Source organism: Pongo pygmaeus, chromosome 9 (genome assembly GCF_028885625.2).
Source record: "Pongo pygmaeus isolate AG05252 chromosome 9, NHGRI_mPonPyg2-v2.0_pri, whole genome shotgun sequence".
In the NCBI taxonomy this organism is placed as follows: Eukaryota; Metazoa; Chordata; class Mammalia; order Primates; family Hominidae; genus Pongo; species Pongo pygmaeus.
Genome location: NC_072382.2, coordinates 14,557,935 through 14,582,906, shown reverse-complemented (window position 1 = coordinate 14,582,906; position 24,972 = coordinate 14,557,935). Strand labels below are relative to the sequence as shown.

At 38.7% G+C, this 24,972-nt stretch overlaps 1 protein-coding gene across 21 annotated transcripts in view; it reads left to right on the top strand.

Annotated features, from left to right (window-relative positions):
* Window positions 1-1,053: 1,053 nt before the first annotated feature.
* The window catches only part of LOC129008307 (membrane-spanning 4-domains subfamily A member 8-like), a 111,721-nt gene continuing 87,802 nt past the window's right edge, over window positions 1,054-24,972 (top strand). For 8 of the 21 annotated variants that reach the window (XR_010127551.1, XR_010127552.1, XR_008492518.2 and 5 more), the window contains exons 1-3: window positions 1,056-1,172; window positions 9,042-9,139; window positions 10,112-10,255. Coding sequence is in view for 1 of the 21 variants with exons in the window: in XM_054440382.2 (XP_054296357.2) it covers window positions 9,092-9,139; window positions 10,112-10,255 (192 nt within the window). In the remaining 20 variants the exon portion in view is untranslated. Of the gene's footprint in view, window positions 1,173-2,221; window positions 2,386-9,041; window positions 9,140-10,111; window positions 10,256-24,972 lie in introns of all 21 variants that reach the window. The other 13 variants (XR_008492509.2, XR_008492521.2, XR_008492517.2 and 10 more) reach the window with 8 other exon arrangements.

Genomic DNA, 24,972 nt, shown 5'->3' with positions numbered 1-24,972 from the left:
TTATATGGATATACCAAATATTGTTTGTTCATTCATTAGTTGATAGGGATTTGGGTTGTTTTCATTTTTGGCTATTAGGAATATGTAAGAATGCTCCTATGTACATTTGTGTGCAAGTTTTTTTGTAATGAGGACTTTCCTGACTCCCCTCATTTACATTTACATTGATCCCACCTCCCTTTCATACTTTATCATTCTCCTTAGCTCTCATTATTCTTAACATGCTATAAATTTTCCTTATGAATCTTATTATTGTTTTCCTTATTATTAGAATTTCATCTGTTTTGTTCACTACTGTATCCCCAGCATTGAGAACAATGCCTAGCAGATACTGGCACTCAGTGGAAATTTGCTAAATTCATTAATCATAACAACGGCAAACATAAAAGAGTTCAACAAACATGACTGTCATCTTTTACTCATAATTAGCCAGCTGATGCTAACACTTTAATAAATTAGACAAAACCTTGCAATCATTCATTTGTTCCTACTATGTGTTGAGGATAGTTGTTAAACACTGAATATACAACTCAAACTGTCAGGTTCAGCATGAAGGACATATATGCACCCGGTTATCGCAGTGGAATATGTTTGTAATCGCAGTGGAATGTGTTTGTAAAACATCTTTAGTTTTCAAAGTTCTGCAGCATGAGCGTATGAGGTACCTGAGCGGGTATCATCTCCACTCTACAAAATAATAAACTGAGGACCAAAGGAGTTAAGGGCAGTGCTGTACCCACCACATCTTGCAGAGGATTCTAAGTGGCAAGGAGCTTCTGACAACGATGCTGTTTCTAAGCGGGGATGTGTCTGGGGTTAGCAGTGGGGCCACCACGTGATCAGTCCGCCGACAGATCAAGCATAGCCTCTTCCTCCTCGGTGGGTCAGGCCCAAGGACAGAGGATGATGCCCACACAGCCAGGAAAGGGCGGCATTGTTGTCAGCCGCCACTCCACCCTCGTCTTGGGAGCCTGCAGGCTCCGCGGAGCCACGGGAGCCCCACCGCGCTTCAGGTGTCCGCGAGGGTCTCTCGGACAGCCGCGCTCTTGGACGTTAGAACCCCGCGAGGCAGGGTGAGGGGCGCCACCGAGGAAGCGCCCATTGGGCTCCCGGGGCTGCCAGGCCCCGAATTGAGGAAGTTGACTGCCAGATCACACTCTCTTGGCCCACGCGTGAGTGTAGGGATCCCTGGTTGGATTTTCACTGGCGCTGGGAATAAAACTAGCACCTGCTGAGGGTCAGGTGTTCCCCACGACCCCACAGTCCCAGTGTTTTCCAAACCACTTCCAGTTGGAAAGAGCCTTAATTAATACGCTGTGGCACTTTTCACGTATTTCTTTCAATACCTTTTCTTCCAATGTGTGTTTTCAATAAGTGACCTGTTTGACACACCCAGCATCCTCTCATGTAAAAATAAATTGGCTAATTCACAGGAGGAGAATATGGAGATAGTGTAGTGAATTCGGGATCCCAGGGTCATGGTTGTGGCAATAATGACTCTTACTTTCCATCTTTCACCATATTTCTATATTCTTTTTAGCTTAGGAGATGCACCTTGGGTTTTGCACTGAGATCATATAAACAGAAACTCATATTTTGGATGATAGGAATGGTTGATTTCCAAGAACAGTAACTTAAGAGTTTCCCTGATTGTGTATTCCCTTTCCTGGCTGACCTACAAAGCTTTAGTAGGGAGAATCCTTAACCAGGATTATATAAGTAGATTCTGCTGCTGCTCCTCTGGAGCAGGCCACAGAGTCCTCGTGTGAAAAGTGGCTCTTCTGAGAATCACCTCCTGAAATTCATATTGTCTGCGTGTATAAATTCAATTTGATCCTTAACATTGAAACCGAAGTTTGCTTTCTCAAGACCTTTTAGTACCTGCCGCATGTCTCAGTCAAGTCTGTTCTATCTCCTTGGGTTCATCTGCTATGGAGAAAGACAGTATGTGTCTTTGGGGTAACCTTCCAAGGCTGCCCAAAACTAATTCAATAAATGCCAGAGAACCTATGCTCTAAGGCTGAACTTCCCAAACATGTTTCATGACTGGCATAAACAAATCTACCCATTTATACGTAATGTGGTAATGTATCATATATTTCCTGGTAACACATCAGCCTAGAAAGGGAATACACAATCAGGGAAACTCTTAAATCACTGTTCTTGGAAATCAGCCATTCCTATCATCCAAAATATGAGTTTCTGTTTATATAATCTCTAGTGCAAAACTCAAGGCACAAGATACGCGAAATGGGTAGAAAGGATTCTGCAAGCAATTATTGTATTCCGACAATGTGCAAACTCATTGCTAGAGCCAGATACTGTGACACTGTGAGATTTTGCAGCAGCGATGATGTATATGGGAAGACGCTTAAAAACCATAAGGTACTTAAATATCACATGGTAGTGGAAATGTCAGCGGTCAGGAATGGATGGAGTGCCGTGTGGGAAAAAGAAGTGTAGGCCAAATATACCTGGCTCCAATGTGCCACACAAAGAATGTGTACTGTGGCCCAAAGACAACAAGGAGCCATTGAAAGTTTTTTTTTCTTTCCAACTTTTATTTTAAGTTCAAGGGGTACATGTCCGGGTTTGTTACATGGGTAAACTGCATGTCATAGGGGTTTGGTGTATAGATTATTTTATTACCCAGGTAATAAGCATAGTACTTGAAAGGTAGATTTCCATTTTTTTTTTTTTTTTTTGAGACAGAATCTCACACTGTCACCCCAGCTGGAGTGCAGTGGCACAATCTCAGCTCACTGCAACCTTCACCTCCTGGGTTCAAGCGATTCTCCTGCCTCAGCCTCCCAAGTAGCTGGGATTACAGGTGCCTGCCACCATGCCCAACTAACTTTTTATATTTTTAATAGAGATGGTGTTTCACCATGTTGGCCAGGCTGGTCTTGAACTCCTGTCCTCATGATTTGCCTGCCTCGGTCGCCCAAAGTGCTGGGATTACAGGAGTGAGCCACTGCGCCCAGCCCAATAGGTAGATTTTCTATCTTCACCTCCTCCCACCATCCACCATCACTTAGGGCCTAGTGTCTATTGTTACCTTCTTCATGTTCATGTGTACTCAATGTTTAGCTCACATAAGTAAGAACATGCAGTATTTGGTTTTCTGTTCCTGCATTAATTTACTTAGGATAATGACTTCCAACTCCATTCATGTTGCTGCAAAGGACATGATTTTGTTCTTTTTTATGGCCACGTAGTATTCCATGGTGCATATGTGTCATATTTATCTAGTCCACTTTTGATGGGTCTTTAGGTTGATTCCGTGTCTTTGCCATTGTGAATAGCATGGCAATGAACATACAAGTGCATGTGTGTTTGTGGTAGAATGATTTAAGCAAGTGATTTCTACATGTGATTTCTGTTTTAGAAATGCCACTGTGGTCACATTGTAGAGGCTGGATTTAAGCTTTTAGGTTCCTTTGCTGTGGTGATTGGGTTGTTTCATATTTTGCTATTTTGTAGCAAATTGTAACTCAAGGGAATAATTCAAAGGAATGGTGTGAAATAACCTGTAGGGTCCAGCCCTACAGGGCCTGTGGGTTTTTCTCTTCATGTGCAGAGACAAGAGACTGTAGAAATAAAGACACAAGACAAAGAGACAGCAGAAAAGACAGCTGGGCCTGGCGGACCACTACCACCAAGGCGCGGAGACCGGTATTGGCCCCGAATGCCTGACCGCGCTATTTATTGGATACAAGGCAAAAGGGGCAGGGTAAGGAGTGTGAGTCAACTCCAGTGATCGATAAGGTCACGTGAGTCATGTGTCCACCAGACAGGGGGCCTTTCCCTTTTAGGTAGCCGAGGCAGAGAGAGAGAGGACAGCTTATGCCATTATTTCTTCTATGCTCTTCTCAGAAAGATCAAATACTCTCACTAATTCTGCTACTGCTATCTAGAAGGCAGAGCCAGGTGTACAGGGTGGAACATGAAAGTGGACCAGGAGCGTGACCGCTGAAGCACAGCATCACAGGGAGATGGTTAGGCCTCCACATGGCTGTGGGCGGGCCTGACTGATGTCAGGCCTTCCCCAAGAGGTGGTGGAGCAGAGTCTTCTTTAACTCCCCTCCGGGAAAGGGAGACTCCCTTTCCAGGTCTGCTAAGTAACGGGTGCCATTTTCACAATATTGATTCTTCCTACCCATGAGCATGGAATGTTCTTCCATTTGTTTGTATCCTCTTTTATTTCATTGAGCAGTGATTTGTAGTTCTCCTTGAAGAGGTCCTTCACGTCCCTTGTAAGTTGGATTCCTAGGTATTTTATTCTCTTTGAAGCAATTGTGAATGGCAGTTCACTCATGATTTGGCTCTCTGTTTGTCTGTTATTGGTGTATAAGAATGCTTGTGATTTTTGTACATTGATTTTGTATCCTGAGACTTTGCTGAAGTTGCTTATCAGCTTAAGGAGATTTTGGGCTGAGACAATGGGGTTTTCTAGATATACAATCATGTCATCTGCAAACAGGGACAATTTGACTTCCTCTTTTCCTAATTGAATAACCTTTATTTCCTTCTCCTGCCTAATTGCCCTGGCCAGAACTTCCAACACTATGTTGAATAGGAGTGGTGAGAGAGGGCATCCCTGTCTTGTGCCAGTTTTCAAAGGAAATGCTTCCAGTTTTTGCCCATTCAGTATGATATTGGCTGTGGGTTTGTCATAGATAGCTCTTATTATTTTGAGATACGTCCCATCAATACCTAATTTCTTGAGAGTTTTTAGCATGAAGGGTTGTTGAATTTTGTCCAAGGTAATTTATAGATTCAATGCCATCCCCATCAAAGTACCAATGACTTTCTTCACAGAATTGGAAAAAACTACTTTAAAGTTCATATGGAACCAAAAAAGAGCCTGCATCGCCAAGTCAATCCTAAGCCAAAAGAATAAAGCTGGAGGCATCACGCTACCTGACTTCAAACTATACTACAAGGCTACAGTAACCAAAACACCATGGTATTGGTACCAAAAGAGAGATATAGATCAATGGAACAGAACAGAGCCCTCAGAAATAATGCCGCATATCTACAACTATCTGATCTTTGACAAACCTGAGAAAAACAAGAAATGGGGAAAGGATTCCCTATTTAATAAATGGTGCTGGGAAAACTGGCTAGCCATATGTGGAAAGCTGAAACTGGATCCCTTCCTTACACCTTATACAAAAATTAATTCAAGATGGATTAAAGACTTAAATGTCAGACCTAAAACCATAAAAACCCTGGAAGAAAACCTAGGCATTACCATTCAGGACATAGGCATGGGCAAAGACTTCATGTCTAAAACACCAAAAGCAATGGCAACAAAAGCCAAAATTAACAAATGGGATCTAATTAAACTAAAGAGCTTCTGCACAGCAAAAGAAACTACCATCAGAGTGAACAGGCAACCTACAAAATGGGAGAAAATTTTCACAACCTACCCATCTGACAAAGGGCTAATATCCAGAATCTACAATGAACTCCAACAAATTTACAAGAAAAAAACAAACAACCCCATCAAAAAGTAGGCGAAGGACATGAACAGACACTTTTCAAAAGAAGACATTTATGCAGCCAAAAAACACATGAAAAAATGCTCACCATCACTGGCCATCAGAGACATGCAAATCAAAACCACAATGAGATACCATCTCACACCAGTTAGAATGGCGATCATTAAAAAGTCAGGAAACAACAGGTGCTGGAGAGGATGTGGAGAAATAGGAACACTTTTACACTGTTGGTGGGACTGTAAATTAGTTCAACCATTGTGGAAGTCAGTGTGGCGATTCCTCAGGGATCTAGAACTAGAAATATCATTTGACCCAGCCATCCCATTACTGGGTATATACCCAAAGGACTATAAATCATGCTACTATAAAGACACATGCACACATGTTTATTGTGGCACTATTCACAATAGCAAAGACTTGGAACCAACCCAAATGTCCAACAATGCTAGACTGGATTAAGAAAATGTGGCACATATACACCATGGGAATACTATGCAGCCATAAAAAATGATGAGTTCATGTCCTTTGTAGGGACATGGATGAAATTGGAAATCATCATTCTCAGTAAACTATCGCAAGGACAAAAAACCAAACACCTCATATTCTCACTCATAGGTGGGAATTGAACAATGAGAACACATGGACACAGGAAGGGGAACATCACACTCTGGGGATTGTTGTGGGGTGGGGGGAGGGGGGAGGGATAGCATTAGGAGATATACCTAATGCTAAATGACGAGTTAATGGGTGCAGCACACCAGCATGGCACATGTGTACATATGTAACTAACCTGCACATTGTGCACATGTACCCTAAAACTTAAAGTATAATAATAATAAAATAAATAAAAAAGAAAAAGAAAAAGAAAAAAATGCAGACCCCACACATTCATCTAAAATGCAGGTTTTATTATAAAATAAGTCCTAAATAGATTACACTTTACTAAAATATGTGATTTTCATTATTTTTAAAATTTTGTTCTGGAACATATTTTGAAAAGAATAGCAAATTGTAATAGCTACAGTACTAATTGTTGTTTTATTTTGGGGAGGGGATTGATGGAATTATGTAATGTTTGAATTGAATAATTTTGATTTTGTTTTACAAAGGTTGCAAATGCTGACAGAAATATCCTGACAAATAGAATTTATAATATTATGTTTTAAGTACACAACATTGTCATGGAGCGGAGAGATCGGGGTCACCTGCATAGAGCCTTATCTATGACTAAGAGGGAGTGGTTGCAGTGAAGTCAAATAAATGAAAAAAATAAATAAATTTAAAAAAAAAGAAGATCTCACTAAAAAAAAAAAAAAAAAAAAGGGGGTGCCTTCCAACGCACTGGCGCTACCGCTAGACCAAGGTCGGTTAATGGGAGCCCTCCCAGGCACTGGCATTACCGCTAGACCAGGGAGCCCTCTAGGGGCCCTGTCCAGGTATGACAGAGGGCTCACCCTCTGCTGGTCACTTCTCACCGTGTCCCTTCATCTCCTATCTCTGTATAGCCTGTTTTTTCCTAGGTTATAATTGTAGAACAAAGATTATTATAATATTGGAATAAAGAATAATGCTATAAACTAATGATTAGTAATATTCATAGATAATCATATCTATATTCTATGTCTAATATAACTATTCTTATTGTAAGTATTTTCTTTGTTATACTGGAACAGCTTTTGCCTTCAGTCTCTTGCCTCGGCACCTGGGTGGCTTGCTGCCCACAAATAACCAGCGAGGTTGTTTCTAATAAAATCTGGAAAAGAAAGCAAAAGTAGTGTCCAAAACTATAGGGGAATCGGGAATCTGATACAAGTAATTGGAGAGAGGTTGAAGGGAAACAGGAAAAAAGCATTATGGCATTTGACTTTGTGCCAGTTCCTATTATTTGCTTCCCAAAACAACTCTGTGGGATTAGAAAACTTATTCTCTGAAATATTAAGTAGAACTTAAAATTAGTAATTAATATAGACAACTGTTATTAGTCTAAAAGTAGTTGTACCAATTATACAGTTAGCAGTCAATATAGACAAGATTTGAACTCAAGTCTGTATCAACTTGTTTCACAACACTATGTTCCATTTTCTTAGTTTCATGTGTCATTGGTACATCTATTTGGTAACCGATCCTTAGGAATTAGTGGATGATGTAAATCAGAAAGAAAAATAATATAAGTGAAGATTTTGAAACCAAGATCTTAGACTTCAGAGTTGGCTATTGGCAAAATATTGAGAAAAAATCTGAACTAGGTAACGAACAAAGATCCATCAGATATTGTAAAATCTAAAGAGTAAATTCTCAAAGCCATAGGGCAAGAGTTATAAGAAAGACAAATCAATAATTTAAAAATACTTTGGCTGCAAGTAACAGAAAACAACTCTTGCTAGCTTAAGCAAAACAAAGAAACATGTATTTTCCAAGGGCAGGAAGACATCTCAGCTTCAGAAAAGGACTATAACTAGGAAATTGAAAGTTAGTAGGAACTCCAGTAGTTCTCTTGGTCTATTTTTTATTTTTGATTTTTCTGGATGTCTTCTCAGCTTATATGGTAGAACACATTAATGTTCTTCATTTCAAGAGTTTATATAATCTTATCTAGAGGCAAACCCAAACTAAGGTTATAATATCTAAGTTCTAAATATACAATTCCTGGGAAAGTGACACTGATGGATCCAACATGAGACACATTCCCCACCTCTCTTCCAGTTAGTACAATAAGGGAATAATTCCTACAGATGACAAGCATGAAACTGAGGTGAGTGGGCCACATACCCAAAATGGTGTCCACAATAGTGAAATCATAGAGATAATTTATGGCTGCCATCTTTTAAACATTCATGGCTGCCATGTGTTAAACATCTTCCCTACTTTTTTATTGGTCACTAAGTTGTAAAAGCTACCTTTCCCAAAATGGAATCCAAAAAATTATATTCCCTTGCCTCCCTTGAAATCAAAGTGCAGGCATTTGATCTAGGTTCTGCCAATTACATATTCTTGCACTAAAGTTTGATTTAGGAGAGAACAACAAAAGAGACCCTACAGTAGGCATCAACTGGACAGATGATGGCCCAGGAGACAGGGAAGGTTTTATCATGATGCCAGTTCTACAACAGAGTTCTGGGGCAGGAAATGGCAAGAGCACTTCCTCCTCAGTTTTGATCAGCAATTTGTCTCTGGGCATTTTTTGAAAAGCCTACCCTTCCCAGTGATTATGTGAGCTCACTCATGTTCTATGTTGCATAAACAAGCCATATTAAATTATGCTGTCTGCATCTTAGCTTCCTAAGGACCCACAGGATGTCATTTAAAATTGGTAAAAATGTATAAAATCTAATAGGACAATTAGAATTGCCAAGAGGTTAGCTATGTCCAAGAGAGCATATTAGTTGATTAATTTTAAATACCTATTTCAGGGAACGGTTTCATTATTTAAAAATTAAAGACAACAATAATAGGTTTCTCAATGACCTTTAAGTGCTTATCTGACATCACTATTTTTAAAATCACTATGTTTATTTTTTCTATGTTGCCTTTTAGAGATAGATTCCATTCATCCTTTCTAATGTCTACACCATATTTTGGATAACATGCCATCATCTCACATTGTGTTGAAAGAAGAAACCAGAATGTTGGGGGTAAGATTCAGTGCTACTTGAGTGGATAAATGATTTTGGTGTTGCAGATCCCAAATATTTAAGGAAAGAGACATTGATTCCTCTATCTCAGTTACCCAATGGGAGAGAGTTGATAAACTGAGTCCCAGCAATCCTAATGCTGCGATTTTCTCTTTGTCTGTGTGTATCTATAAAGAGTTTGAAATAAAGCTGAAACTGGGTCCTAAAGGAGATGGCAAGGTCGGGGTCGTAGTCAAGAGATAATCTAGATCATAGGGCTTTGTGGACACTGATCATCTCATAGAATGATGCTCTCAGTGCTCTTTCTCTACATTTATCTCAAGGAAGTTGATATTTTGGAGCACTATCTACTCTTTTCCCCCAACCAAACCTAATATGCTACATATTTTTGCATAATACAGCCTAATTATTGGGGATTTGAGTGAGCTCAAAAACCAAACTGTAAGATAGTATGGTTCAAGAAAGTGCCTAAGATCACAGGGGCCAGAATCTTGGGATTCAGCAGGACTGATTGCAAGTGTTCCTCCCACCCCATGGTATTAAAATCAAAATTGCTATCACAAAAAAACCATTTTTATATTAACTGATTGATAGGTATGGTAAAATATGCATCAGAGAAAGGATCTGGATCCATGTATTTTGCTGACTTGGCCCATAAACATGCCACTAGAACACCTTCATTTGCCTGAAAGCCACCATACATCTGCTAGTTACAAAAACCCTCATGAATAATCCCTATGTGAGCTACATGTAGCAATTCTAAGCACTTTTATGGCTGCTACCTTCTTCTATCACCTTGGCTTCTCCTCAGTTTTTGGACAATTTTGAGGGCTGAACAAGAATAGTAGCAGAGACTCCTGAGATTCAGAAACATGGAAGATATACTCCCTCCCTTCCCTTTCTATCACCTAATTTGTAACTCTCTTAAAATATATGTATTGTGTCATTGATTCTGACATTCTTTTCTTATAGGCTGCTCAAATAATTATTGGTCTGATCCACTGTGCTCTGGGAAAAACCTGGATACATTTATATATTAATCAATCTACTTCATTTTCAACAATCTACTTGCCTATAGTCTTTATGTCAGGATTCCCATTTTTGGCATCCTCACTTGTGAGTAAATTCTTTTTCTGATGAGCATTTATTTATTCATTCAATATATTTAATGACTGCTTCTGTGGCCAGGCAATGTGCTAGAGATGCCATTTGTGAAAATGTATAATCCCTGCTGTCAAAGAATTCAGTCTTGTATCTTTGAAGATATTTTAAAGTGGTAAATTTATTTATAAAATTCTTTCATACAAAGAGTTTATTTAGTTGAGTAAACATTGGGGGTCAAAGAATGGTAAGGTTCCAAAAGGGTATTTTAGACAAATAGTAAGTGGTTAATGAGTGCTCAGCTTACTTATAAAGCTCATGTTTCCTAATAATATAGGCAATCTGAGAGCCAGAACTTCATTTCTGGGGCAATAGAAGGAACTATTAAAAGTAGTTCCACAAAGGAGAAAAGAAGAGCGATCAGGGCATTATTGGCCCAAGAGGAATTTGAAAGAATTCAACAGGGATTTCCTTTTTTTTTTTTTTTTTTTTGAGCTGGAGTCTCACTTTGTTGCCCAGGCTGGAGTGCAATGGCACAATCTCAGCTCACTGCAACATCCACTTCCCAGGTTCAAGCAATTCTCCTCCCTCAGCCTCCCGAGTAGCTGGGATTACAGGCGCATGCCACCATACCTGGCTAATTTTTTCTATTTTTAGTAGGGACAGGGTTTCACCATGTTGGAACAGGCTGGTCTTGAACTCCTGACCTTGTGATCCGCCTGCCTCGGCCTCCCAAAGCGCTGGGATTACAGGCGTGAGCCACCACACCCGGCCTCAGTAGGGATTTCTAAGGAATTTATATTATGTCTTACAGCGCAGAGTAAAATATTCCTCCTTCCATTTTCCCACACACTTCTCAGTAATATCTATCTCCCAAAAATATTTTAGTTCATTCACTCAGTAAAAATTTACTGAATACCTACTATAGACCAGGCTTTGTTCTAAGTGCTTCACTTACAGCAGTGGATACAATAGACCAAGATTAGAAACATATAACCTACCAACACTGACTCTTGAAGAAATAGAAAATCTGAGCAGAACAATATTAGTAAAGATTGAATCAATAATCAAACCCCCCCCCCCCAAGTGAGACTGTCCTTTAGGACTGTGGGTTGCATGGGAGCAAGGTGAGGCCTGTGACTACCAGCTTTCCCCTACTTCCCTGGTGACCTATATGACTCAGCAGAGGCAGCCATAATCTCCCTGGGAATATAACTCCATTGGACTGGGAACCACGCCCCCAGCCCACATAGCAGCCACAGCAAACCCTGCCCAAAAAGAGGCTGAACTCAGACACTCCTATCCCTGCTCCCACCTGATGGTCTTTCTCTACATGCCATGGTAGCCAAAGATAAAGGTCATAATCTCTTGGGAGCTCTATGACACTGTCCACTGCCTGAAAAAACTGAATACTTTATCAGATGTTCCTAGGGCAAGTTTGCATCCTCTCTATAAGACCACCGCTGATAGACTCTTGAAAGAATCACCTCCTGGCTGGAGACCAACCAAAACAAAACCAGTGCACTAAACAAAAACACAACCAAGGACCCTCACAGAGTCCACTTCACTCTCCTGCTACCTCCACCAGAGCAGATGCTGGTACCCATGGCTGCAAGACCTGAAGACATATCACATCACAGGACTCTTTGCAGACACTCCCCAGTACCAGCCTGGAGCCCAGCAGTACTTCTGGATGGCTAGACCCAGAAGAGCAAAAACAATCACTAAAATTTGGCTGTTAGGAAGCCCCATTCCTAGGGGAAGAGAGAGAAAACTACATCAAGGGAGCACCCTGTGGGACACAAGAATCTGAACAGCAGCCTTTGAATCCCAGATCTTCCCTCTGACATAGTCTACCCAAACGAGAAGGAACCAGAAAAACAATTCTGGTAATATGACGAAACAAAGTTCTTTAACATCCCCAAAAGATCATATCAGCTCACCAGCAATGGATCCAAACCAAGATGAAAGATCCAAATTGCCAGAAAAACAATTCAGAAGGTCAGCTATTAAGCTAATCAAGGAAGTGCCAGAGAAAGGTGAAGTTCAACTTAAAGAAGTCAAGAACATGATACAGAATATGAAAGGAAAATTCTTCAGTGAAATGGAGAGCATAAATGAAAAACAATTCCAACTTCTGGAAATCAAGGACACACTTAGAGAACTGCAAAATGCACTGGAAATTCTCTGCAATAGAATTGAAAAAGCAGAAGAAAGAACTTCAGAGCTTAAAGACAAGGTTTCAAATTAACCCAATCCATCAAAGACAAATAAAAAGAATTTTAAAAAATGAACAAAACCTCTAAGAAGTTTGGAACTATGTTGAATCTTCAAACCTAAGAATAATTGGTGTTCTTAAGGAAGAAGAGAAATCTAAAGGTTTGGAAAACATATTTGAGGGAATAATCAAGGAAAACTTCCCCAGCCTTGCTAGAGATCTAGACATCCAATATAAGAACCTCAAAGAACACCTGGGAAATTCATTGCAAAAAGATCATTGCCTAGGCACATAGTCATCAGGTTATTTAAAGTCAAGACAAAGGAAAGAATCTTAAGAGCTGTGAGGAAAAAGCACCAGGTAACCTATAAAGGAAAACCTATCAGATTGATAGCAGATTTTTCAGCAGAAACTCTACCAGCTAGAAGGGATTTGGGTCCTATATTTAGCCTCCTTAAACAAAACAATTATCAGCCAAGAATTTTGTATCCAGCAAAACTAAGCTTCATAAATGAAGGAAAGATACAGCCTTTTCCAGACAAACAAATGCTGAGAGAATTCACTACCAAGCCAGCACTACAAGAACTGCTAAGAGGAGCTCTAAATTTTGAAACAAATCTTCAAAATCACAAAAATAGAACCTCCTTGAAGCATGAATCTTACAGGACCTATATAGCAATAATACAATGAAAAAAACAAGGTTTTCAGGCAACAAATAGCACCACGAATGGAACAGTACCTCACACCTCAATACTAACATTGAATGTAAATGGTCTAAATGCTCCACTTAAAAGATGTAGGATGGCAGTATATATAAGAATTCACCAACCAAGCTCCTGCTGTCTTCAGGAGACCCACCTGACACATAGGACTCACATAAGCTTAAGGTAAAGGGGTGGAACAAGATATTCCATGCAAATGGGCACCAAAAGTGAGCAGGAATAGTTATTCTTTCAGCAGACAAAACAGACTTTAAGGCAACAGCAGTTAACAAAGACAAAGAGGGACATTATACAATGATAAAAGAACCAGTCCAATGGGAAAATATCACAATCCTAAATATATACGCACCTAACAATGGAGCTCCCAAACTTATAAAACAATTACTTTTAGACCTAAGAAATTAGATAGACAGCAACACAATAATAATGGGGTACTTCAATACTCCATTGACAACACTAGACAGGTCATCAAGACAGAAAGTCAACAAAGAAACAATGGATTTAAACTAAACCCTGGTTAAATGGATTTAACAGATATTTACAGAGCAATTCTACCCAACAACTGCAAAATATACATTCTATTCATCAGCTTATGGAACTTTCTCCAAGATAGACCATATGATAGGCCACTAAACAAGTCTCAATAAATTTAAGAAAACTGAAATAATATTAAATACTCTCTCAGACCACAGCAGAATAAAATTGGAAATCAACTCCAAAAGGAACTCTCAAAGCCATGCAAATCCTTGGAAGTTAAATAACCTGCTTCTGAATGATCATTGGGTCAACAATGAAATCAAGATGGTAATGTAAAAATTCTTTCAACTGAACAATAATAGTGACATGACCTATCAAAACCTCTGGGATACAGCAAAGACAGTGCTAAAAAAAAATCAATAGCCTTAAATGCCTACATTAAAAAGTCTGAAAGAGCACAAATAGACAACCTAAGGTCCTACCTCAGGGAACTGGAGAAACAAGAACAATCCAAACCCAAACCCAGCAGAAGAAAAAATAATAATAAAGATCAGAGCAGAACTAAATGAAATTGAAACAAAACAAAACAAAAAAGCTGATTCTTTGAAAACAATAATAAAATTGATAGAACATTAGCCAAATTAACCAAGAAAACAAGAGAGAAGATCCAAGTAAGCTCAATTAGAAACAAAAAGGGAGAAATTACAACTGATACCACAGAAATGCAAAAGATTATTCAAGGCTACTATGAACACCTTTACATGCATAAACTAGAAAACCTAAAGGAGATGGATAAATTCCTGGAAGCATACAGCCCTCCTAGATTAAACCAGGAAGATATAGAATCTTTGAACATACCAATAACAAGCAACAAGATTGGAAATGATAATTTTTAAAAACTGCCAACAAAATAAAGTCCAGGACTATACAGATTCACAGCTTAATTCTGTTGGACATTCAAAGAAGAATTGGTACCAATCCTATTGACATTATTCCAAAAGACAGAGAAAGAAGGAATCCTCCCTAAATTATTTTATGAAGCCAGTATCACCCTAATATCAAAACCAGAGAAGAATATAACAAAAAAAGAAAACTACAGACCAATATCCTTGATGAACATAGATTTAAAAATCCCCAAATATATACTAGCAAAAAAAATACTAGCAAACTAGAATCCAACAGCATATCAAAAAGATAATCCACCATAATCAAGTGGGTTTTATATCAGGGAGGCAGGGATAGTTTAACATATGCAAGTCAATAAATGGAATACACCACATAAACAGAATTAAAAACAAAAATCACATGATCATCTCAATAGATTCATAAAAAGAATTTGATAAAATTCAGCATCAGTTTATGATTAAAACCCTCAGCAAAATTCGCATAGAAGGGATATAAAGGCAATAAAGCCATCTACAACCAACCCACAGTCAACATTATGCTGAAAGTGTAAAACTTGAAATTCTTCCCTCTGAGAACTGGAACAAGACAGGGATGCCCACTTTTGTTACTTCTATTCAATATAGTACTGGAAGTCCTAGCCAGAGCAATCAGACAAGAGAAAGAAATAAAGGGCATCCAAATCAGTAAAGAGGAAATCAAACGGTTGCTGTTTGCTGGTGACATGACCGTATACCTAGAAAATGCTAAAGACCCTTCCAAAAACCTCCTAGAACTGGTAAATGAATTCAGCAAAATTTCAGGATATAAAATTAATGTACACAAATGAGTAGCTCTGCTATACACCAACAGCTACCAAGCTGAGAATCAAATCAAGAACTCCGCCTCTTTTACAATAGCTGCAAAAAAATAAAAATAAAATACTTAGGAATATACCTAACCAAGGAGGTGAAAGACCTCTACAGGAAAACTACAAAACACTACTGAAAGAAATTGTAGATGACACAAACAAATGGAAACACATCCCACGCTCAGGGACAGGTAGAATCAATATTGTGAAAATGTTCATACTGCCAAAAGTAATCTAAAAATTCAAAGCAATTACCATCAAAATACCACCATCATTCTTCACAGAACTAGAAAAAACAATCCTAAAATTCATATGGAACCAAAAAGAAACTGCATAGACAAAGCAAGACAAGCAAAAAGAACAAATCTGGAGGCAGCACACTACCTGACTTCAAACTAAACTATAAGGCCATAGTTACCAAAACAGCATAGTACTGGTACAAAACAGCATACTACTAGTATAAAAATAGGCACATAGACTGATTGAACAGAACAGAGAACCCAGAAATAAACCTAAATACTTACAGCCAGCTGATTTTCCATGAAGCAAACAAAAACATAAAGTGGGGAAAGGACACTGTATTCAACAAATGGTGCTGGGATAATTGACAAGCCACATGTAGAAGAATTAAACTGGATCCTTGTCTCTCATCTGCTACAAAAATCAACTCAAGATGAATCAAAGACTCAAATATAAGACCAGAAACCATAAAGATTCTAGAAAATACATCGGAAAAAACTCTTCTAGACATCGGCTTGGGGAAAGACTTCGTGACCGAGAACCCAAAAGCAAATGCAACAAAAACAAAGAAAAATAGATGGGACTTAATTAAACTGAAAAGTTTCTGCACAGCAAAAGAAATCATCAGCAGAGTTAACAAACAACCTACAGAGTGGGAGAAATCTTCACAATCTATATATCCAATGAAGGACTAATATCTAGAATCTACAAATAACACCAACAAATCAGCAAGAAAAAAAAAACAGTCCCATCAAAAAGTGGGCTAAGGACATGAATAGATAATTCTCAAAAGAAGATATACAAATGGCCAACAAGCATATGGAAAAATGCTCAATATCACTAATTACCAGGGAAATGCAAATCAAAACTGCAATGTGATACCACCTCACACCTGCAAGAATGACCATAATAAAAAAATAATAGATGTTTGCCTGGATGTGGTGAAAAGGGAACACTTTTACACTGTTGGTAGGAATATAAAATAGTACAACCGCTATGGAAAACAGTGTAGAGATTCCTTAAAGAACTAAAAGTGATCTACCATTTGATCCAGCAATCCCACTACTGGGTATCTACCCAGAGGAAAATAAGTCATTATACACAAAAGATACTTGAACATGCATGTTTTTAGTAGCACAATTTGCAATTGCAAAAATATGGAACCAGCCCAAGTGCCCATCAATCAGCAAGTGGATAAAGAAAATGTGGTATGTATATACCATGGAATACTACTCAGCCATAAAAAGGAACAAAATAATGGCATTTGCAGTAATGTGGATGGAATTGGAGTCTATTATTCCAAGTGAAGTAACTCACGAATGGAAAACCAAACATCATGTGTTCTCACTCATATGTGGAAGCTAAGCTATGAGGACACAAAGGCATTGGACTTTAGGGACTCGAGAGAAAGGGTGGGATATGGTGAGGGACAAAAGACTACACATTGGATACAGTGTACACTGCTCAGTTGGTGTGTGCACCGAAATCTCAGAAATCACCAGTAAAGAACTTATTCATATAACCAAACATCTCTTATTCCCCAAAAATCTATTGAAATAAAAATTTAAAAAACCCTCCCAATAAAGAAAATCCCAGGACTTTATGGTTTCATTGGTGAATTCTACTAAATATTTAAAGAATTAATACCCACCCTCAAACTCTTCCCAAAAATTGAAGAGGAGGAAATACTTCCAAACTCATCTTATGAGGCCAACATTAGCCAGACATCAAATTTAAACAAAACACTACAAGAAAAGAAAATTATAGGCCAATATCCCTGATAAATATAGATGCAAAAATCCTCAACAAAATACTACAAACCAACTTCAACAGTGCATTAAAAAGATCATACATCATGATAAAGTGTGATTTGTACCAGGGATGCAAGGATGATTCTGCATATGCAAATCTATAAATGTGATATGCCACATTAAAATGATGAAGGATGCAAACCATATGATCATCTCAGTAGATGCAGAAAAAGCATTTGACAAAATTCTTTCATGATAAAAACTCTCAATAAATTAAGTCTAGACGAAATGCAGTTCAACACTATAGATCCTCTACGTGACAGTCCCACAGCTAACATCACAGTCAATGGGGAAAAGCTCAAAGCTTTTCTTCTAATATCAGGAATAAGAAAAGAACACCCACTCTCACCACTTATATTCAATATATTACTGGAGGTTCTAGCTGAAGCAATGAAGCAAGAAAAATAAAATCCATATAAATTAGAAAGAAGTAAAATTGTTTCTGCTTGCAGATGACATAATCTTGTATACAAAAAACCCTGAAGACTCCACCAAAATCTGTTAGAACTGTTAGAATTCAGTAACTGAATTCAGTAAAATGGCAGATACAAAATGAACACGCAAAAATCAGTAGTGTTTCTATATACTAACAATGAACAATCTGAAAAAAGACACAAGGAAACAATTCCACTTAAAATAGCATCAAAATAAATAAATAAAATATGAATAAGTTTTAACAAGGAGGTAAAATATCTGTACACTGAAATCTATAAAACAACAATGAAAGAAATTGAAGGAAACACAAATAAATGGAAAGATATCCTGTGTTTATAAATAAGAAAGATGGATATTGTAAAATGGTCCATACTATGCAAAGTGATATATAGATATAATGCAATCCCTACCAAAATTCCAATAACATTTTTCACAAAAATATATTTTTAAAATCCTGGAATTCATATGAAACCACAAAAGATCCTAAATAACCAAATCAATCTTGAGCCAAAAGAACAAAGCTGCAGGCATCACATTACTTGATACCAAAATCAATTATTAAGCTATAGTAATCAAAACAGCATATTACTGGCACAAAAACTGACATATGGATCAATGGAGCAGAACAGAGAATCCAGAAAAAAATCTATACATTTATCTTCAATTGATCTTTGACAAAACTGCTGAGATCACACAATGTGGTCAAGACAGACTCTTCAATAAATGATTTGGGGACAGCTGGATATCCACATGTAAAAGAATAAAATTGGACCCTTATCTCATGCCACATATAAAAACCAACTCAAAATACATAAAAGACTCAAATGTAGGACTGAAACTATAAAACTACTAGAATAAAACAGCAAAAAAATGCTTCTTGACATCAGTCTGGGCAATGACATTTTGGATATGACTCCAAAATCACAGGCAGCAAAAGCAAAAATAGACACATGGGTTTGCATCAAACTAAAAAGCTTCTGCACAGCAAAGGAAGTAATCAACAGAGTATACAGACAACCTGCAGAATGGGAGAAAATATGCGCAAACTACATATCTGATAAGAGACTAGTATACAAAATGTATAAGGAACTCAAGCAACTTAAAGCAAGAAAACAAATAACCTGATTTTTAAATGGGCAAGAGACTAAATAAAAATTTCTCAAAAGAACACATACGCTATGTCAACAGGTATATTTAAAAATGCTCAACATCACTAATCATTAGAAAAATGTAAGTTAAAACCACAATGAGATATTATCTCACATCTGTTACAATGACATTTATCAAAAAGGCAAAATATAAAAGTGTTGGTGAGGGTGTGGAGAAAGGAGAATATTTGTATGCTGTTGGTAGGAATGCAAATTAGTACAGCCATCATGGAAAATAGTATGAAGGGCCCTCAGAAAATTACAATGAGAACTACCATATGATCCAGCAGTTTCTGTTCTGGGAAAATATCCAAAGGAGATGAAATCAGTACGTGAAAGGGTATCTGCACTCCCATGTTTATTGCAGCATTATTCACAATAGCCAAAATATGGAAAAATATGGAATCGACCTAAGTGTTCATGGATGTATGAATAGATTAAGAAAATGTGGCATTCATACATATATATACACAATGGAATATTATTCAGCCTTTAAAAAAGAAGAAAATCCTGTCATCTGCGACAATATGGATGAACCTAGAGCATATTATGTTAAGTGAAATAAGCCAAGTACAGAAAAACAAATATTGTATGTATTAGTGTGTTTTCACACTGCTATGAAGACATACCTGATAGGGTTTGGCTGTGTCCCCACTCAGATCTCATCTTGAATTCCCATGCATTGTAAGAGGGACCCAGTGGGAAGTAATTGAAACATGGAGGCAGGTCTTTCCCGTGCTGGTCTCATGAGAGCGAATAAGTCTCACAAGATCTGATGGTATTATAAGAGGGAGTTTCCCTGCCCTATCTCTCTCTTTGCCTGCTGCCATCCACGTAAGATGTGACTTGCTCCTCCTTGTCTTCTACCATGATGGTGAGTCCTCTCCAGCCACGTGGAACTGTAAGTCGATTTAACCTCTTTCTTTTGTAAATTGCCCAGTCTCAGGTATCTTTATCAGCAGCATGAAAATGGACTAATACAGTAAATTGGTACCAGTAGAGTGGGCACTGCTGAAAATATACCCAAAAATGTGGAAGCCACTTTGGAACTGGTTAACAGGAAGAGGTTGAAACAATTTGGGGGTCTCAGAAGAAGCAAGGAAAATGTGGGAAAGTTTGGAACTTCCTAGAGACTTGTTGAATGACTTTGACCAAAAGCCTGATAGTGATATGGACAATAAGGTCCAGGCTGTGGTGGTCTCAGATGGAGATGAGGAACTTCTTGGGAACTGGAGCAAAGGTGACTCTTGTTATGTTTTAACAAAGAGACTGGTGGCATTTTGCCCTTGCCCAAGAGATTTGTGGAACTTTAAGCTTGAGAGTGATGATTTAGGGTAACTGGCAAAAGAAATTCCAAAGCAGCAAAGCATTCAAGATGTGACATGGGTGCTGTTAAAGGCATTCAGTTTTATAAGAGAAGCAGAGCATAAAAGTTCAGAAAATGTGCAGCCTGACAATGCAATAGAAAACAAAAATCCATTTTCTGAGGAGAAATTCAAGCCAGCTGCATAAATTTGCTAAGTAATGAGGAACCAAGTGTTAATCCCCAAGACAATGGGAAAATGTCTCAGGGCCATGTCAGAGGTCTTCATAGCAGCCCCTCCCATCACAGGCCTGGAGACCTAAGAGAAAATGGCTTCATGGGCAAGGCCCAGGGTCCCCGTGCTGTGTACAGCCTAAAGACTTGGTGTCCTGCATCCCAGCCATTCCAGCTGTGTTTGAAAGGGGCCAACGTAGAGCTTGAGCAATGGCTTCAGAGAGTGCAAGCCCCAAGCCTTCTGTGAGTGCACAGAAGTCAAGAACTGAGGTTTGGAAACCTCTGCCTAGATTTCAGAAAATGTATCAAAATGCCTGGATGTCCAGGCAGAAGTTTGCTGCAGTGGCGAGGCACTCTTGGAGAACATCTGCTAGGGCAATGCAGAAGGGTAATATGGGGTGGGAGCCCCCACTCAGGGTCCCTACTGGGATACCATCTAGTGGAGCTGTGAGAAGTGGTCCACTGTCCTCCAGACCCAGTATGGTAGATCCACTGACAGCTTGCACTGTGCACTTGGAAAAGACAGAGACACTCAACACCAGCCTGTGAAAGCAGCCAGGAGCGAGGCTTTAACCTGCAAAGTCACACAGGCAGGGCTGCCCAAGACCATGGGAACCCACCTCCTGTTTCAGTATGACCTGGATGTGAGACATAGACTTAAAGGAGATCATTTTGGAGCTTTAAGATTTGACTGCCCTACTGGATTTTGGACTTGCATGGGGCCTGTAGCCCCTTTGTTTTGGCCAATTTCTCCCACTTGGAATGGCTGTATTTACTCAATGCCTGTACCTCCATTGTATCTAGGAAGTAACTAACTTGATTTTGATTTTATAGACTCATAGGCAGAAAGGATTTGCCTTGTCTTAGATGAGACATTGGACTGTGGACGTTTGAGTTAATGCTGAAATGAGTTAAGACTTTGAGTGTCTGTTGCAAAGGCATGATTAGTTTTGAAATGTAAGGACAGGAGCTTTTGGAGGGACCAGGGTGGAATGATATGGTTTGGCTGTGTCCCCATCCAAATCTCATCTTGAATTCCCATGTGTTGTGGTAGGGACCTGGTGGGAGGTAATTGAATCATGAGGGCAAGTCTTTCCTGTGCTGTTCTCATGATAGCAAGTAAGTCTCACAAGACCTGATGGTATTATAAGGGGGAGTTTCCCTGCCCAATCTCTCTCTTTACCTGCTGTCATCCATGTAAGATGTGACTTGCTCCTTCTTGCCTTCTGCCATGATTGTGAGGCCTCCCCCGCCACATGGAACTGTAAGTGGATTAAACCTCTTTCTTTTGTAAATTGCCCAGTCTCAGGTATGTCTTTATCAGCAGTGAGAAAATGAACTAATACAATACCCAAGACTGAGTAATTTATAGAGAAAAGAGGTTTAATTGACAGAGTTCCTCATGGCTAGGGAGGCTTCAGCAAACTTACAATTATGACAGAAGGCAAAACTGGCACATCTTACATGGCAGCAGGTGAGAGAAGTGAGTGCTGAGCAAAGGGGAATGCCCCTTATAAAACCAGCAGATGTTGGGAGAACTCACTCACTATCACGAGAACAGCATGAGGGTAACTGCCCCATGATTCCATTATCTACCATACATGGGGATCATGGGAACTACAATTCAAGATGAGATATGGGTGGGGACACAGCCAAACCATATCACCGTATGGTCTCACTTATATATGGAATCTAAAGAAGTCAGATTCATAAAAGCATGAAGTAGAATGGTGGTTGTCAGGGTCTGGCACTTAGGGGACATATTGGTCAAAATGTAAGAAGTTTCAGCTAAACAGGAAGAATAAGCTCTAGACATCTATTGTACACCATTATGACTACAGTTAATAAGGTATTATATACTTTAAAAATGCTAAGAGAGTAGATCTTAAATGTTCTCACCCCCCAAAAAAATACTATGTGAGTTGATGTATATGTTGGTTTGATTATGGTAATCATTTCACAAAATATACATATATCAAAACATCATGTTATACATCATAAATATTTAAAAGTACTGTGGAAAAATAATAAAATATAGGGGAGGGTAAAGAAGCATGAGGTTAGTGCAGGTTACAATTTTTTTTTTTTTTTTTTTTTGAGACAGAGTCTTGCTCTGTCATCCAGGCTGGAGTGCAGTGGCCTGATCTCAGCTCACTGCAACTCCACCTCCCAGGTTCAAGTGATTCTCCTGCCTTAGCCTCCCGAGTAGCTGGAATTACAGGTGCCACCACTAGGCCCAGCTAATTTTTATATTTTTAGTAGAGACGGGGCTTCACCATGGTGGCCGGGCTGGTCTCAAACTCCTGGTCTCAAGTGATCCACCTGCCTCAGCCTCCCAAAGTGCTGGGATTACAGGTGTAAGCCACCATGCCCGGCAGGTTACAATTTTTATAGAATGTCCAAGCCTCATTGAAAAGAAAACATTTGAGCTAAGACTTGAAGGAGTGAAGTAATAAGCCACTGGATATCTGGAGGAAGAGTGAGAAGGAGAACAGGTCTTAGGCTAAGAACAATCCTAGAGTGTTTACTGAAGAAGAGGCCAGTTTGGATGGAGCAAATTCAGCTAAGGGAAAAGTGGTAGAAAAGGAGGTCAGCTATATGATAGAAGACATGATAATCTAAGGATCTGTGATCATTGCATGTATGAATATCATTGACAGCCATTGTATGATCCTGAACAGAGGAACGACATGATCTGACTTAAGTTTAAAGATCATTAAGAAATTATAATGGAGCAAAGGTCAAAGCAAGGAGACCTCCTAAAATCTGATTACAGTTATCCATGAGAGATGATAGTGGCTCAAACCAGGGAGGTAGCAAAACAAAAAGTAGTTTGTTTAGGATATACTTTGATAATAGAGACCATAAAATTTCATAATGGATTGTATCTGAGATGTGAAAGGGGAAAAAGAGAAATAAATAAGACCCCAAAATATTTCCTCAAGTAACTAGAAGAATGGATTTGACATTGTCTAAAATGAGTAAGACTATGAGTAGAGGTGGTTCGAAGAGGGGAGAATTTCAAGTGTTCAATTTGGGACACATTGGGTTTGAAATCTTTTTTTAGACACCAGGTAGAGATGTCAAGTGCCTATCTGTATATGAGTCTGGAGTTTGAGAGAGAAATATAAGTGCGAGATTATTGTCATATTCATGGTATTTAGTACTTTAAGAAAACAAGAAATTATCAAGAAGGGATCTCAACTGTGTAGATGGGATAGAGTAAAGGACCAACACTTGAGACCTGGTGTACCTACAGCATCAGGAATTCAGATTGAAGAGAAGGGAAGGGCAAAGACAATTGAAAAAGAGAAAAATAAGAGAGTATGCTATATTGAAAGTCAACTGAGGAAAGTAGATCAAGAAAAAAGGAGCAATCAACTCTTGAAGACTACAGATTAGGCCAAGTTAGATAAGACAAGGTCTAAAATTGTTATTAGATTTTATAACATTGAGGTAATGAATGATCTTGACAAAAAGGGGTTCATTGGCAAGGTAGAATTGAAAACCTGATTGGAGTGGGCTTAAGAAATAATTGGAAGACAAGATAGCAAGTTTAGATAACTCTTCATTGAATTTTCCTGCATAAAGAATAATAACAATATGGCAGTAGCTGGCAGAGCAAGTGCAGTGTGTGTTTTCATTCTGACAGTGATTAACTGGGTATGGCCTCAAAGTTATGATGGGAATCTAATACGTTGAGAGCATTGGTTACCCAGTGTGGATAAGCCACACATGGGTTAAATACATTTTTATGTCATATTATTTTTATGTGACCACGCAGTAAGGAAGCCAGCAGTCATCACAGAGTCAAAAGTGAAGATTAGTTTTATCTAGCCTTATTGATTATTCAGGGACCCACAGTACAATTTCACTGGTTAAAATTACCCCCAACCTCAGCCAGTTATTTACCCTTATCCCTAGTGTCTTTACATATTAGTTACTTCTATTCACTAATTTTTAAACCTAGTATATGCACTTCTGCAAGTCATCTAAATTCCATTTTGAACTAAGGATATAAAGAGGCAAACAAATGTGTGTATAATTTTTTTCAACATATTTGAGTGTTACTATAGAAACACAGATCATAGATGCTTGACTCAGATGGTCACCACAATTGGAAGAAAGGAGGGAGGCTTCCCTGAGGCAGATACTCTTGCACAGAGGCTTAGATCCTTTGCAGTAGCTGTTTTCTCTCCTTAAGATGCTGCTGCAGCCTCAAGCTTGATGCTTATTGTCATGCAAATCACAGCTTAAATGTCATCTTTTCTGAGAAACCTTTTTGAAAAACCTCTTGAATTTCACCTTCAGTGTATCCTTTATCATATCATTCTGTTTTATTTACTTCATATTTTAATATGACATGAAAATCTCTTCTCTATATGTTGTTC